General features: G+C 32.9%; 1 protein-coding gene and 1 long non-coding RNA gene across 2 annotated transcripts in view; both read right to left on the reverse strand.

Moving 5' to 3' along the window:
- The window catches only part of LOC125056311 (zonadhesin-like), a 35,207-nt gene extending 19,649 nt beyond the window's left edge, over positions 1–15,558 (reverse strand). Inside the window, exons 1-13 of the mRNA XM_047659342.1 lie at positions 15,403–15,558; positions 14,228–14,410; positions 13,266–13,382; positions 12,552–12,599; positions 11,335–11,532; positions 8,591–8,680; positions 7,959–8,051; positions 5,870–6,067; positions 3,992–4,183; positions 3,397–3,585; positions 2,447–2,635; positions 1,749–1,940; positions 1,085–1,273 (exon numbers count right to left, since the gene is read on the reverse strand). Coding sequence (XP_047515298.1) covers positions 1,085–1,273; positions 1,749–1,940; positions 2,447–2,635; positions 3,397–3,585; positions 3,992–4,183; positions 5,870–6,067; positions 7,959–8,051; positions 8,591–8,680; positions 11,335–11,532; positions 12,552–12,599; positions 13,266–13,382; positions 14,228–14,410; positions 15,403–15,463 — 1,939 coding nt within the window. The 5' untranslated portion in view covers positions 15,464–15,558. The remainder of the gene's footprint in view (positions 1–1,084; positions 1,274–1,748; positions 1,941–2,446; positions 2,636–3,396; positions 3,586–3,991; positions 4,184–5,869; positions 6,068–7,958; positions 8,052–8,590; positions 8,681–11,334; positions 11,533–12,551; positions 12,600–13,265; positions 13,383–14,227; positions 14,411–15,402) is intronic.
- Positions 9,548–11,319, reverse strand: LOC125056041. Its single transcript, XR_007117992.1, has 2 exons — positions 10,948–11,319; positions 9,548–9,827 (listed from the first exon to the last, which is right to left on the reverse strand). It is a non-coding gene; the product is annotated as an uncharacterized LOC125056041 (long non-coding RNA).
- Positions 15,559–15,920: the final 362 nt, after the last annotated feature.

Below are 15,920 nucleotides of genomic sequence, written 5' to 3' on the forward strand. Positions count from 1 at the left end.
AAGCACTCAGGAAGGTTAGCACAGTTTTTTCACAAATATTTTATATTATTTCACAAATATTTTATATTATTTCACAAATATTTTGTATAATGAAAATAACTAGGTATATAATTATTAATTTTAAACAATAATTAAAACTCCTATATTTGTTTAAAAGGTAAATGTCATTGTCAGATGTCAATTGTCATGGTCATTCAAAATTCTTGTTAAGCTGCTAAGCTAGAATATGCGTGAAGTTAGCTTCACGCATATTCTATTTCTTTTTACTTGTAGTTTGTCTTATTCCCATCTCGCTCGCGCACGCTATATCACACTGCCAATTTTGTGTCATAGGTGCGCGCGCAATCGTAAAATTTCACTCTCATCAATTTTTCATAACGCGCCTAAAGAAGTACAACTTCAATAACTCTGACATCGCGCATCCCGATCTTACTGCTACACGTTGCGCAATTTAGGTTTGCGTTCTTCTATGACAAAAAACAAGTTTGTTTCGTATAAATCGTTTAGAATTATAAAGAAAAATTCGTAAAAAAAAATTAGCTCATTTGTAGGTCTTGTATGTTATAAATTAAACTGCAGTCGTTACAAAGAGATTCCTAAGTGATTCTGTATATTATTCGTAGTGTACTATGTGGGCCGAATTTAAATTATTCGTTACCTAAAGAATTTAATAAAGAAATTAATTTAGGTTTAAGAATAACTTTATTTCTCATAAGAATTGCATACAAAATTCACTTACTGAGAAACACATATTTAAAACTAAGATTAAAAATTTGAAATTAGAGCGCACAGCGAAATTAATTATCTTATTATTTATTATTTGTGACATTATAAAAGAACTGTCTGTAATCTGTAGTTTCATAATGACAAATAAAAACATTTAATTTAAAAAAAAATCCAATTATAATAATAAATAATAATAAAAGGTTTATTAAGGGTGCTATTTTTTTACAAAATTTGGCTTTGAAAACTAACAGTGAACATGAATTATTATTTTTTTTGTTTGGACACAACAGAAAGATCATTCTTATATTTTTTTTAAACACCTGGTTTTGTGTTTTTGTGATATTTTAACAATACTTACAACAATCTTCAGAATTAATACATTGACCGATTTTATTCCTGAACTGGCCATCGGGACATAGGCAGGTCGGCTTACAATCTTCGGGGCGAGGTGGGCAAGGTTTGTATGTCGAATAAATTACTTCACATATATTGGGTACACATGGGTCTGGGCATTTCTCGTATACTTCGCCGTTCGGACATTTTGGAGCTGTAAAAATATTTTACTTAAAGATCATTTTCTAATATATGTAAAGAGAATGGTCTCTTTAATTTGAATATTCGCGCGCACTGCTAGTTCGTGAGTGAGCCGCGTCGTGTCACGTCAAGCTAGCTGACATTGTCAAAGATGTGAAGGACAAATATGCTGAGATATTGTATTTTAATCTTATTTGTTAATTAATTTCATACTTAGTTAAGCTATATGCATCGAGAGGTGATAACAATAAACTTTTATTGTCGTTTCTTTACTTACAGGTGAGATTGTGTTAGTCTTGTAAGGATTGTATCAGTGTGTAACCTACTCGATAAATAAAATTGCATTCTTTACTTACAGAGAAACAAATAGAAGTTTTATTTAGCCTCTTGCAATTGAAATACAAACTATTGTCTTATATATATTTATAAATTCTAATATGCAAAACATTAGCCACAAAAGCGAAACTTAGCCAAAAGCCTATACTTACGACATTCGGTAGTAGGTACACATAAGCCATCGGCGTTCCTTACATATCCATCGATACAAATACAACCAGGAGGGCCGTCGTTGCAATACCCTTTTTCCTGACACGGTAAATGTTGGTCGATTTCTGAACACGTCTTCGCTCTACATATTTCATTTATATTGTTGACGTACCGCTCATTTAATGGACACTCCGCTAAAATATTAAAGGACGTATGAATATCTAACATAACATAAAACCTAACTCAAACACGTATCTATATAACTTTTCTTGTATATTAAAAAGTCATGTGTTGTTAGATAATTAAAAAATTATATCTAATATATAAAATTCTCGTGTCGCGGTGTTTGTGGTTAAACTCCTCTGAAACGGTTCGACCGATTCTCATGAAATTTTGTGTGCATATTGGGTATGTCTGAGAATCGGACAACATCTGTTTTTCATCCCCCTAAATGTTAAGGGTCATCCACCCCTAAATTTTTATTTTTAGATATTTTTTTATGACAACATTAAATAATACATACAACCCCTAACTTTCACCCGTCTACGATCAACCCCTATTTTTTATTATAAATGATAAACATTATACATGGCAAAACGACGTTTGCCCGGTCAGCTAGTTATCATATAAGAATTTAATGCTATTTCAATTGTGGTCTCAAAAATTAAATTTCAATATAATTATGGTTTATAAAACTTACGTGGACATTCGTGGATAGGAATACAGGTGTTATTAGCATCTCGTGCATATCCATCTTCACAATAACACATTCTGTTACACTGAATATTGACAATTGGACAATTATCTTTACTCTGTCGACTAAGTTTGTCACATTCATTGTCACACGCTCCACCGCATGAGAAATATTCGTAAGGACCCCTACATTGCACTAAAACATACGGAAATAAGTCAAAAGCTAAATTCGTCTTACACTTGGAACCAATTATAATTACGAATATTATTATAACCAAGCGTTTCGGTACTCTAGACACCAACGATCTACCGACAGCAATTTGCTTAAAAGCTGTTTTTTTTTGTTATTTTTTATGGCTCTGGCACGATTTGTGCATTAGCCAGCGTCAAGTATAGGATTTTTTTTTATAATTCGTGCTAGTCTTTAGAAATTTGACCGTGTCCTACATGTGTGGTTTTAGGCACTCGCCCGGTACCGCATAACCCTCCCAAAGGCCGAGAACAAATTTAAATTAAATTAAAACTTGCCCTCGAACCGGGAATCGAACCCGGTACCCCTCACCTAGCTGCCACTTAATAAGACCGCTAGGCTATGAGGCCCCTAAAAGCTGTTTAGAACATATTTTTTTTAAGGAACCTTAATTATAGGTGGTCGGGTTAAATAATTTGAAAATTTTGATGTTTTGACTTTTTTAGTTGTATACTTTGAAAGTTTTCTAATTTAACGTCAATTGTCAACTGTTCGTTGCCGTTGTTTGTACAGTGAAATAAGGCTTTTCCCATAACTATGAACATTTCTACCTATTCAAATTATATTAGACTTAATGTAGAAAATACGATTTTTATTAATATGCAAAATCTGATGTGAAAAATCCGCAAAAAGGCCAGTAATGTCATGTTCAATAATATTTGTTTATATAAATTATTTTGTAGCTGTGGAATGTACACAATACTTACTACACTCTTCAGTAGTAATACATTGACCGATTTTACTCCTGTACTGGCCATCGGGACATCGGCAGGTCGGCTTACAATCTTCTGGGAGAGGTGGGCATGGTTTGAATCTCGACCAAATGCTTGCACATGTATTGGGTATGCAGGGGTCGGGGCATTCCTCGTACACTTCGCCATATGGACATATCAGAGCTGAAATGTTATTTGAAGGAATATTAATAAATTCTTTTTTTTCTTATCTTGTCTAAGTGTATAATGTTACTTTTTTTTAATGATTGGACAATTCACACCAATTGACCTAGTCCCATGTTAAGCTGGTGAAGCTTGTGTTATGGGTACTAGGCAACGAATGTACATACATATTATAGAAAGATAGATATATAAATACATATTTTAACACCCAATACCTAAGCACAACACCAAATGCTCATCACATCGATGTTTGTCTCAGCCAGGGATCGCACCCGGGACCCATGGATTCGCAGTCAGGGGTACTAACCACTAGACCAATGAGCCGTCATTTTTTATGATCATATTTGTGATTTAGGATTTAGAGCTATTTATGAGCAGTATTTTTTATAATTAAGTAGGTACTTACGGCAATCCTCCTTTGGCACACATGCACCTTCTGCCGTTCTATAATAGTTGTCAGCACACCGACAAGCTGGATGACAGTCTGAGTCACCAGGTTGTGGCGAGGGTTTACATAAGATAAGGCTTTGGTCAATACCGCATTCTGGCTGACAATAACCAGGGCAAAAATCGAAAACTTCACCTTTATTGCAATTCGCTGTAAAATTAATAAAGTAATAATTGCAGTACAAATTAATTTTGTGTTTATATTGCCAGATTACTTTGTAACGTTTCTATAAATTCAGCTTTTACTTTACATAAATATCATATCAAATATGCTTGAATTATATTTATTAAAATAAAAGCTACGGCAATTATATCCTCGAATGCCTCTCTATCACCATGTGATTACTATAACAGCTAAAAAATTGTAGCCGATGACCTTTTTTACCCAATTCGACTCAACTATGATATACAGGATGGTCAAAAAGTCGTGGATCAAACGCAAATAGGGGATATATGAGGTCATCAGCTGCAAAAAATTGTTCTACAGGAGGTCTCTAAGCTCACCCACTTTTTGGCCACCCTGTATATAAAATCATTAAACGTTGCCGTAAGTTGGGCATTTCTGGAACTGGCAACTGTGATATTTTATTGTTGCTCTCAAACATCACATGTTAAAAGTAGGACAATCCTTTTGAAAATTAGTTATAGACAGGATATACAGTATACACGTGTGAATAGCCCGCAATATCGCAGCACATAACTTACTCTTTGTATTGAAGAAGTCGCATGGGTTCGCCAAGCATCCGCGAATATACTATCTAAATACATAAACGCTATATCGACTAATTGACACAGCAAGGTTTTTAAATTTTTTTATAATTTTAAATAACTCCCTCCTATAGCATATCATTTAAAAAACATCAAATACACTACACGCAATACTCGTCGAGCGAGTTTGCTTATCTTGCCGAAGCCGCGCACAAATTATTTAAAGAACTAAGTATGAGGGTGTGCAATTATTTAATCAATTACCCTCTAAAATTCGTAAAATTAGCGTGTTTAATCAATTCAAAAGGGCATTAAAGATATCAGAATGAGCCTAGTAGACTAAAATTGGTATAGCTGATGACGACGCGTATCTCGTTCGTTTATATATATTTATATTATATTATATTAAGTTTTTCATGTAAATAAAAATACATTTTTGGTAATGAGAAATAAAGTTCTTTAAACATTAAAATGACACGGCGAAAGGTCTCCATCAAGTAAAAAGAGTGAATATGATTGACGAGTATAAATACTATAAAGTTTGGAAAATCCAAGTGCACGCCTCATAGCGGTCATTCACATTTAAAAAAACAATTCTAAAACAAAAACTCAAGTTTTTTAAAACAAAATAACAAAAAAAAATAGTGGCGCCATAACTCTAAGGTGAGGAAAAAATAAATATACTAAAATAAATGTATATATAGATATACCAATAAACAGTCGTATTTTAGTTTTTTAAAAATTATAATTAAACGACAGTACTTAGAACGCTAATATTAACTAGGAATCGGCCCAGGGTATAACTTTATATAATAAGAAAAAAAGTATTCTGGTACGATAATTTTTGACCAATTTCTCTGCCACATAGATGGATCCATAAATACAGACTGACGGACGTCCAAGAAAGATTGATTTTAATGTTATTATGTTAAACAAAATAATTGTTCATAAAAAATACCATATGTGCTTGATAGATTATTTAACTCGATTTTAGTGCACTCATATTATCCTGTAAGTGTTATATTAGTGAGAAAAAAGTCATTCAAGTTTCGGAAGACTGGGTTTTTTGACATGTCGAGAGTAGAGCACTGCGAGGCGTGCAATAGTATGTAAATACTTAAATACTCACGTATTGGACAGCTAGTTAACGGTTCACACCCTCCGTTCTTTTCACGTAAATATCCGTCTATACACCGACAGCCTTTAATACAATGTTTAGGATCAATGCATTTTATTGGTTCGGCAAGATCTGAACAATTACGTCTTCGACATCCACCATTGACACAATCGTCAACTACTTCGTTTGGTCCACAGCCTTTTGGATGACCTAAAATAATAAGTTAGTAATTATTTTTGGGAAAAAGGATACTCTTCTTTATTAAAATCCCAGGGGCTCTTTTATCTCAGCCTTTTACTAAATTTAAGAAATGTATTCAAGTAAAGCTGTGTAAAAAGTCTTACTATAAAGTTAACGATTATCTAGTTGATAAAAGGGCCTGGGACTAGTGCTAGACAGGCTACTTTTAATCAATTTGCGATATTTGTTTTGAAATAAGTGTTGTTTGATGATTTGCTATTTTAAAAGAGTTTTTTACGCCAGCTTTTTCGCTCGGCCTACACTCTCTGTCTTTTTTGCCGATGAGTAGGGATGCCTACAGATTCAAATTCAATGACGTGGAATAAGTGATACCTGTATCTTATATTCCATAATAAACATATTTTATTTTTATTTATCTTATTTTATTCTAGCGGTCTCTCCCGACTTTGCACTGCCGGAATTTTTATATTCATTCTATAGCCTATCATAGAAATTAAGGTGATGGGATAACACAGAGCAAGAAATTTCAGAGGCAATTTATTTTTATCAAAAATCTCGCGTGAAACTGGTAAGAATAAATCCAGGTCTGGAAAAAATCTAAGAGTTAGTTTATATCATAATATAATAGTTATCTATGATAAGTGCAATGGGCTACATATTTTCGTTAGGAAAGTATCTAACATACACGTGCATTGTAAACATCACGGAAAACGGCGTATGCGCATGTGTAGCGAAGTTTAAACGTATAAGTTTTGGTCTGATTAAAAAACCTTCCCCTTAAGTATTAGATTAGAACACTCAAGTGTTGTGTAGTAACTGCAAGTACACATTTGTGATATCACAAATATTGATCGGGTGAATCGCGTCTGATTCACAAATCATGATTAAAGCCATCATAGTGTTTGACATATACTGCCGACCCAGAGTCGTTTATTAATGGTGGATTAATAGTTACATATCTTAGGACGGTAAGGCCCTTTCTCCACTGCTCCGGTCCGGCGTCGGATACCGGAATGAGTCATGAGAAAAATATCGGAAGGCCGGATTGCGCTTCTCCACTATATCCGATCCGACAATAATCGATACTTGTATATTTATCATGCACCACTTATATTAACTAAAACCCATATACTTTATTTTATTAATAAAACGTTCTAAATTCTGAATATTTTATTGCTCTGGCAAGTTTATTACTTTTTTTATATTGTCTATCTTAAAATATTATAATCTACTTAATAAATAGTTCACTAATACTATGGTACAAAAATATAAATAAATAGCAACATAATTTGGTTTGGTCCAGGTTATCCAGACTCTTTCAAATTAAAGGAACTATAAATAAACCTGTGAATAATAATTTATAACCTCTTGGATACTTGGACCGATAAAATACCGCGTTCCGATCTAGCAAGTTATCGGATCGTTAAAAACCGGATGCTGGAGTAGTGGAGAAGTACGTAAGTACTGTTGTGAGTTTCTAAATCGAATCGGTAATTAACGTTTGCCGGACCGGAGCAGTGGAGAAACGGCCTAAAGGTGCTACAAAATTGTAACGGTTAGTTATTATACTACTTATATATATGTATGGAATATTACTTTATAGACAGGGCCAAATTTTGGATAATTCTGCCTATATGAATTAATAAAAATCGGTTTAGTGGTTTAATCGAGTGCGAGGGTTATGGAGAACTGTATAACATATTATGTTATGGATCATAGCTCTTTGATTTTATACCTACAAGGAGGTTGTATATTTAGAAGAGAAGATTACCTACAAGCCAAATGCTGGCAGAAATCTGACAACTATTATTTAAATATTATTTCAGTTAATATAGCATATGTTTTTTATTGTTTAATATAGTTATACAATTAAATTACTTAGTATTTCATTATAGTTTACCTCCATGGTTGCACTTCGGTCCATGTGATGATGAAAATGAGGTTGATGAAGATGTAGCTGATGATTGACTCTCTGAATATGATGTAGCTATATCTAAAATACAAACTTTTAATAGTAAATTATAATAATAATGTATTTATGTAAGCAAATATTGATAAATCCATATGTTTATGATCGTGTTATATTTTTAAAATGTATTTTATATGAAAACAAAAAATGTAAATAAAATTACACTTATTGTCTTTTATTGACATAACTTTTACGCATTTTTACCGGATTGAAGTTATGTTTTATAAAATTTACAATTATTTTACATAATTTGAAATTTTTCCGACGAAAATTACACTTCCAATTTTAGGTTTTACTAGTAATTTTATTCTTAACTTGGATTAGGTATCAGATCGGCACTAACTGCTTTAGAAATTATATCAATCAAGTTATCATTTAACAACAAACTCATAGACAAAAGCTTTAAAAAGACCAGGTCTTAGTGATATTCAGAAGCGTGGCTTAGTGCTAAGTGTGACTCTATATGTCAACAATGTTTTGACGTACAGGAGGTGTACTTAGGGCTTCGTCCTTTGAACCTTATTTAAGCAAAAAAGAAATCAAATAATGAATAGTATACATACCATTACATATTACCGAAGTAACACAAACCAAGATTACTATATTACGTATGTTCAACATAGTGCTGTTGACTGTTATAATAATTAATATTTTCGTTATTTATAAGATATAGTTCGATCTGAACACACAACAATACCTGTTTGTCTGTATATTGCTTTATTATTTCGGTTATTCCCCAATTTTACCATATCAACTTCCTCATGTATTTGAAATCAAAACAGGTTTTTCCAGTTTAGCTATCGTGAATAGCGTGTCGTATTTACACTGAGTTCTTAGTTTTATTTGAAACAAAAAAAATAATGACTTCTCACCGAATGAGCGACCGTCTTAGACCGGCAAGTCTACTAGGTTAAATAAAAACGGTCCCCGAAAGAAAGCTATTGTCCTACTTTTAAGGTGATTGAGGTTTTGTCATACAAATTCACATACAGTATCAGTATTTGTCCAGCCTTGCGATTCTGTAACTCGAAACTGAAACACTGCGAAAACTCCTGTGTGAGTTCGAAAAGTGAGTTACAGAATCGCAAGGCAGTAGCGTGTACCACTTTAAATACCACAAACTTTTTTTTTGCTCTCAAACATGAGATCCATGCAACTTCCTCACAAACGATTAGCCCGCAATATCGAAGCACACACAAGGGGACTCTTTGTATTGAAGAAGTCGCATAGAATATACACTGTAAATACATAATAGCTTGTAAGTATACCCCAAGTATTTCATGATTGAGCGCGGCAGAATGACAGCAGAATAAGGGAATAACGTTGTGATGTACTCCCGATGTGATGTATCTACGCCCCACGGTTTATCATTTAAAAAACGTTTCTGTTTTTAACAAGAAAAGTCAAACGGAACGATAGAGCAAATAAAAAAATTGTTTAAACAATCTAAAACATATGCTAATAACTCATCGTAAGTAAATATAAATTTGTATTGTAAGAATTAATAAATGAAAGACAAATTGAACATATCAAACTTTATTTTGCAATTACATGTGTTAATATAATTTTGTTAATTTAAATGTTTTTGATACAAAGGTCAGCCCGTTAACATGAGTGCATTACATTCTTTAGAAGGTATACATGACCCCGTGCTATTTCTTACGTAGTTTTCAATACACACACACCCTGGTTTCAATAAGAGTTCTGTACTTTTTGGAAAACCTAAAATATATCTCCAGCAATTTTGAGGCCGAGATATGCCAGCTGTATTCAGTACGAACTCCTCATAATTCCCGCAAACTGAAAAAAAAACATTATTTTATCATACTATATTTCTAATTCTGCTAGATAATGATATATGATATAATGATAATTCATGGGAATTTTTTGCAAGGCGTATTGTCTGTTTTAGTTACTTTTTATAGTGATTTTATTGATTAAATAACTTCCATTTCGTTATCTAATAAGAACCAGTGGCATTGAACTTGACCTTGCCTTCATGAATCTGTTACCACGATCGTGTCTATGTTTACAAATAGGTATTTTTGACCAATAAAAGTTACGTCTAGTTAGGCTCTTATATTAATAAAAATATCTCTATAATATATATATAAAATTCTCGTGTCACAACTTTCGTTCCCATACTCCGCGGAACCGCTCGACCGATTCTTATGAATTTACTTTACTTTTCAAACCCCCTAGTGATAAGGACCAATTTTTTTTTGGACAAATTTTTTGTTTTTATTTTTTATGATACATCATACAAGAATACATACAACCCTTAATTTTCATCTACCCTCTACGATCTCTAAGAACTTATAACTTGAACTCTGAGGTTTATATAGAGAAAAATCACAGAAAAACTTAAAAAGTTTTCATTCCGGAAAACCGAACAATATCTGGGGTAGGATAGCAAAAGTTCGCGGGGGCAGCTAGTCTTATTATAAACGTTTAGACTTGTATATGTATATATTAACATCAATCTGCAACATATATTTTACACCTTTTGCAACAACGGTTAACTCTTCAATACATTTCAATTAACATAAAACCATCAATTATAGACCTAAACCATCCTTGTACGTTCGGTAGTTTTTACTTTATCGCGTTGAAACAGCGTAGTAAATATATCAGTGACGCTACAACCTTTTTAGGTCTGGGCTTCAGATTTCTGTATCTGTTTCATTATCATTTGTCAATCTTTTAGGCAAGTATGAAATTAACCTCCCGTACACGCCGTCGACTTTTTGGGTCTAAGACAAGCCGGTTTCCTCACGATATTTTCCTTCACCGTTCGAGCAAATTTTAATTAAATCCGCTCATAGAAAGACAGTCTGGTAAGTCACGGCTGGCCTATTTATAATATATATATATTGAATGCAACAACGTACATATAGTACATATGCGAATTATTGCGTACTTGATCGTTTTCTTCGTATGTTGTGAAAACAGTTGCTTATAGGAATGCATTGCCCGTCATTGTTCCTGGCATAGTTTTTCCTGCAAATGCATTCTGGTCCTTGTGTCTCGACCAAATCGTCAAGGTTGCCATATAAGTACTGCCAGCACGATTGTGGATGATTCACAGTCTCCCTATTTCTAAGAAATACCTCATTCTCTTGGCATTGAGCTGAAAAAAACAAACAATTACTTTGTATAGATGGAATTAAAGCAAATCACTGAGATGCGACTTATTATATTCAGTATTTGAGATAGTAACACTTACTTTATCGTATATATATAAAACGTGTACTAAAGACATGGTAACCATAGTAACAATGTCCGGTTGAAAATTAAAAACACTTACGTATAGGACACTTAGAAATCGGCACGCAAACGCCATATCGATTCCGAAGATAGTTCTCTTTACAAACGCATCCAGATCGGCAGTAACCCCTGGCTGGGTCAATGCAAATAATCGGTGATGCCAAATCCGAACAAGTGCGCCTGCCGCACCCACCGTTCGTACATTCTGACCATACTTCGTGGCGACGGCAGTATGTGTCTAAAACACATTTCGATTGTGATTCGAGACGTAATATCATTACGTATAATTTCGCGTGTCTGGAACTAGATATGCTGTTGCCAACCAATCATAATCAATTCGCCTTTTATTGAAGTGAAACTTCTTTAGGCGCATGAGGGTAAAATTTTTACGAAACGTCACGAAGATTTGGAGCGTTTTTGTCGAAGAAAATGGAAAGAGAGATTGAGAGAGGGTGAGAAGGGCGAATTACCTTAGAAATTATAGAAATTCTATTTTTAAAATTAAAATTTCGTTAAGAGAATTTATGAAATATTCGTATTTTATATTTTATGCAAAATAATTTATTGATATCTCAAATGACGAATTGTAAATTAAAATGCCACGGGTTTTATTATGGAAGAAATAAATTAAAAAATATATATATAATTTGTAGGTTTTTCGACACTTTCGGCACAAATTCCTGACTCTTATTCTTATTCCTATATCTTCCTTTTTCCCTCCCTCTAAGTCTCGGAAATGTAAAGTTATAGATTTGTATAAATATGAACAAGAGTTAAAAATTAGTTTGCCAAAAAAGTTTCACTACTGACATGTGTACTTTGTACGCACGCACTTTTTTATTATCACCATCCTGGATTGTTTGAAACACCATAAAATTACATTTGAATTAGACTTAGTTTCTCAATTCATTTGTTTCAGCGTTTTTTCCGTCAAAGGCCTTTAGAGTAATACCTGCCGATGTTCTCGTCATGTTTGTCTTCTCCGTGCAAGCAAATAGACTCAAATGTTAAGGTAAAAAGGTTCGAACGAGCTCAGGCTAGCACGTTTAACCATTAAGCACAATGGATTTTTTTTTAAAGTACTAACTTAATACTATAAATAAACGATATACCACCGTTTTAATGGCGTAATGTCTCTCGTCTACTCAGGTAAAATCTTGTCTAAACATATTCTAATTGTATACCTTTAAAGTTCAAGAATTATATGATAAATTGTTAATAAATCAAGGAACCGTGTAATAATAAATTTATACTTACGCCTCGTAGGTGGGGTTTGACTAATAGAACTTATACTTGAGTCGTTTTCTGAAAAAAAAACATTTTGTGTCTTGTAACTTTGTCTGTATTGAAGGGGTGAAGCAACTGGAAAAACAAATCCTTTAATTTATCTCTTTAATAAATCTAGAAGACGACCTTTTCATAGGACTGTCTAATGAAGACTATTAGCGGAGCGCAATAAACGCGATGCCTTAGTAGCTATAAAGTGAGGGTAGGCATGTAAATGAATATAAATCTACCCACCTTTGTAATGACTGAATAAAAATTATTATGGTTTTGCTGTAAATTGAAACCTATTATTATGACCATAGAGGCGCGTTTTAATTAAAAAAAAATTAAATTACTAACTACGCACATGAAGAGAGATCAGATTGAAATGGACAAAAAATTACAGAATGGCAACCACGCGATGGAAAAAGGAAAAGAGGAAGACAGAGCAAGAGATGGGCAGACGATATAAAGATAATAGGAGGAACAATTTGGACAAGAAGAGCTCATATCAGAAAATAATGGAAACAGCTGGAAGAGGCCTATGTGTGACAGGACACGCTGACTACCTAAAACGGGTCAAGTGACGTATTAGATTAAGTTTTATTTATGTATTAGAATTAAGTGTTTTCTATGTAACTTAAATAATTGTTATTACTTTGTACTGGGTGTCAGGAATAAAGGCTTAATAAATAAATTACTAACCACTCAAAAAACTGCTACTGTCCTTACTGTGCTTGTGACTTTCTTTGGCAGACTTTTCGACTGTATGCTTTGATGTTGGTGTATAGTATGTCGAAGATATATCGTAATTTTCATCACCTATAAAATAATTATACGTTTAATTGTTTAACTACAAAAATGATTATGAAAACCTAGACAGAATGTTTGTAATATTTAAAGGTTATGGAGCTTATACACTCTTTTAAGATGATCACTGAAACAATTTTACTTAATTGTGTTCTTGGATTGTTAAACGAAACATAAAAAAGTAAAGTAAAAAAAATTTACGTTGACTTATTAATGTTATGTGTGTATTTAAAGAAAAAACTTTTTAACCGGATTAAAGTTATGTATTATTATAAATTTACAATTATTTAACATAATTTTAAATTTATCCGACGTTTCGCGTGCTTTGCTTTTTTATTTTTTTTATTTATGTTATGTGTGTATCCAATCTCGTATGGAGTTACTTCTTTTTTTATTATTGTTTTTGTTAACTCTTTTCTGTATTGTTATTTAATTTCGCTGGGCTTCATATAGGGACGGCCCAATTTTAGATGTATGTCTTATGTATTGGACCTAATTTTCTGGACCAAATAAAAAAAAAATATGTATGGGCTCACAAAAAATCAGTGTTGCTAGTGACTAGTGCCCCATTTTTGATTTGCTTGATTAAAAAAAATTATGTAGCTGTGTATAATGTTTATACCAAAGTAATTTTACAAAATGTTAATAATAACATACACATTACACATAGTCTGGATTTCAATAGTTGATCCCTTTACGAAATTTGAAATAAATTTTCCTTTAGTTATGTTAGTCTGTTTTGTTTGCCTATAAGTGTTTGTCACATTAAATATTGTAGTTTATTTTCCTTCTACCAATGTGTGCCGAGCGTTGACAAGCTTTTATAAAAAAAATAAATAAACATAAAATTAATTTACCGCATCTATCACTAGGTATACATTCTTTATTTTCGTTCCGTAAATATCCACGCTTACACCTGCAGCCACCTTTACACTTGGATCTCAGTGGACAGTGAAATGTTTCCCCAGCACTTTCACAAGTTTGAGGATCGCATGTCTTAATGCATTTTTCGTAGTATTCATGACGTCCATGGCACCGCTCTGTGAAAAAATGCATCCAAATATAGTCAATAATTTTTTAATTAAATCAACTTAGTGTTCGTGAAATGAATTATATTTAATTCACCATGAATTTTAGAGAGGTTCGGTTTAAAGATAATTTTTGTCAAAGAATTACATTTACTTAGTGAGAAAATTAAAGGTAGGTAGTTGTATGTATCGTAAATAAAAATATTAGTTGCAGATATTTAAATATAAATTATGCAACTTCGTGTAAAATTTATTCGTAAAAAAACAAAAATAAGAGTAAGTATTAGTATTTCTAAATCGCATCTATGATATGATTCTCAAACCAGGAATTAATTCTATAAAAAGGTATTATATTGAATTTTAGTTGGTTCGATTCCCGGGTACGGAGTATTTTGAATGAAGTTTTTTCTTTTCAATCGTAAGGAAAAAATTTAGTAAATGGGGCTCTCAAATACCAGCTTCTTTCTCAGTCAGCGAAGGGCTTGTCGAATTGTCAATCTCCCATGTACTATTAATCGGCTTGATTCTCTCTCTCTACGCAGAGACATTGCTTATTTTTGTGATTTCTACAAAGTGTACTACGGTGAGTGTTCTGAAGAATTGTTTGGGTTGATCCCTCCTGCCTTGTTTCAACACCGTACGAGCCGTATTAATTCAAAATTTCATCAACATCGCCTTGATGGCTGGAAATCTTCCACAAACCTTTTTACATGGCACTTTCTTTTGCGAACTAGCGAACTGTGAGACTTCCCTGAGAGATACGACCTCCAACTGTTCAGTTAGAGTTTACCCCTCCCTCAAAGCTGCGATGTCTGCCGTTTTTGGGCGTCCCATAGGCTCGTTTACCCCTTTATTATTTATTAAAAAAAGGAAATTGATTTGATAATTTCGTGTCCCTCCTTCATTAAAACTGATATTTAAACTCCACCCGGTATATTGTTTGTTGTCGCGTTAAATAACCTACACATGCTAATTAATTTAACATAGCGGAGTATTTTCGTTACCTGATCCTGACACAACAATTACACATTCAATAGCAACAGCAATTACAAGCAATTTCAACATTATCACTGAACAATATGCACGAATCCACTATTATTTTGAATTATTAAATGCTTTCTATATTCGTGACTATGGTTGACGTAAAACTTTTAAATTTAATTTAATAGTTGTTCATGTCTCTTATCACTTTAATAACATTTTTAAAATGATTATAAAATTTTCAAAATATATGGAGTAGTGAATAACGACTTATAATATATCTACCGACTCTTACAAATTGACGAAACTCAAATTATAGATAGTAGAACATTCCCTACTTTAAAAATGTAAAGTAAAAACTAATTTATTCATGTAGGTAACACAATGTACACTTATGAACGTCAAAAAGAATAGCAATATATTTTTCCACCGGGAGTCGATGCCACAGTTCGCTAGTTCGCAAAATAAAACGTCAGACCATCGAACCGTGGACTTCCAGTCAGCAAGGTGATGCAGATGAAATTTTGAATTACTACGGAAC

This window comes from Pieris napi, chromosome 14 (assembly GCF_905475465.1).
Source record: "Pieris napi chromosome 14, ilPieNapi1.2, whole genome shotgun sequence".
Lineage (NCBI taxonomy): Eukaryota > Metazoa > Arthropoda > Insecta > Lepidoptera > Pieridae > Pieris > Pieris napi.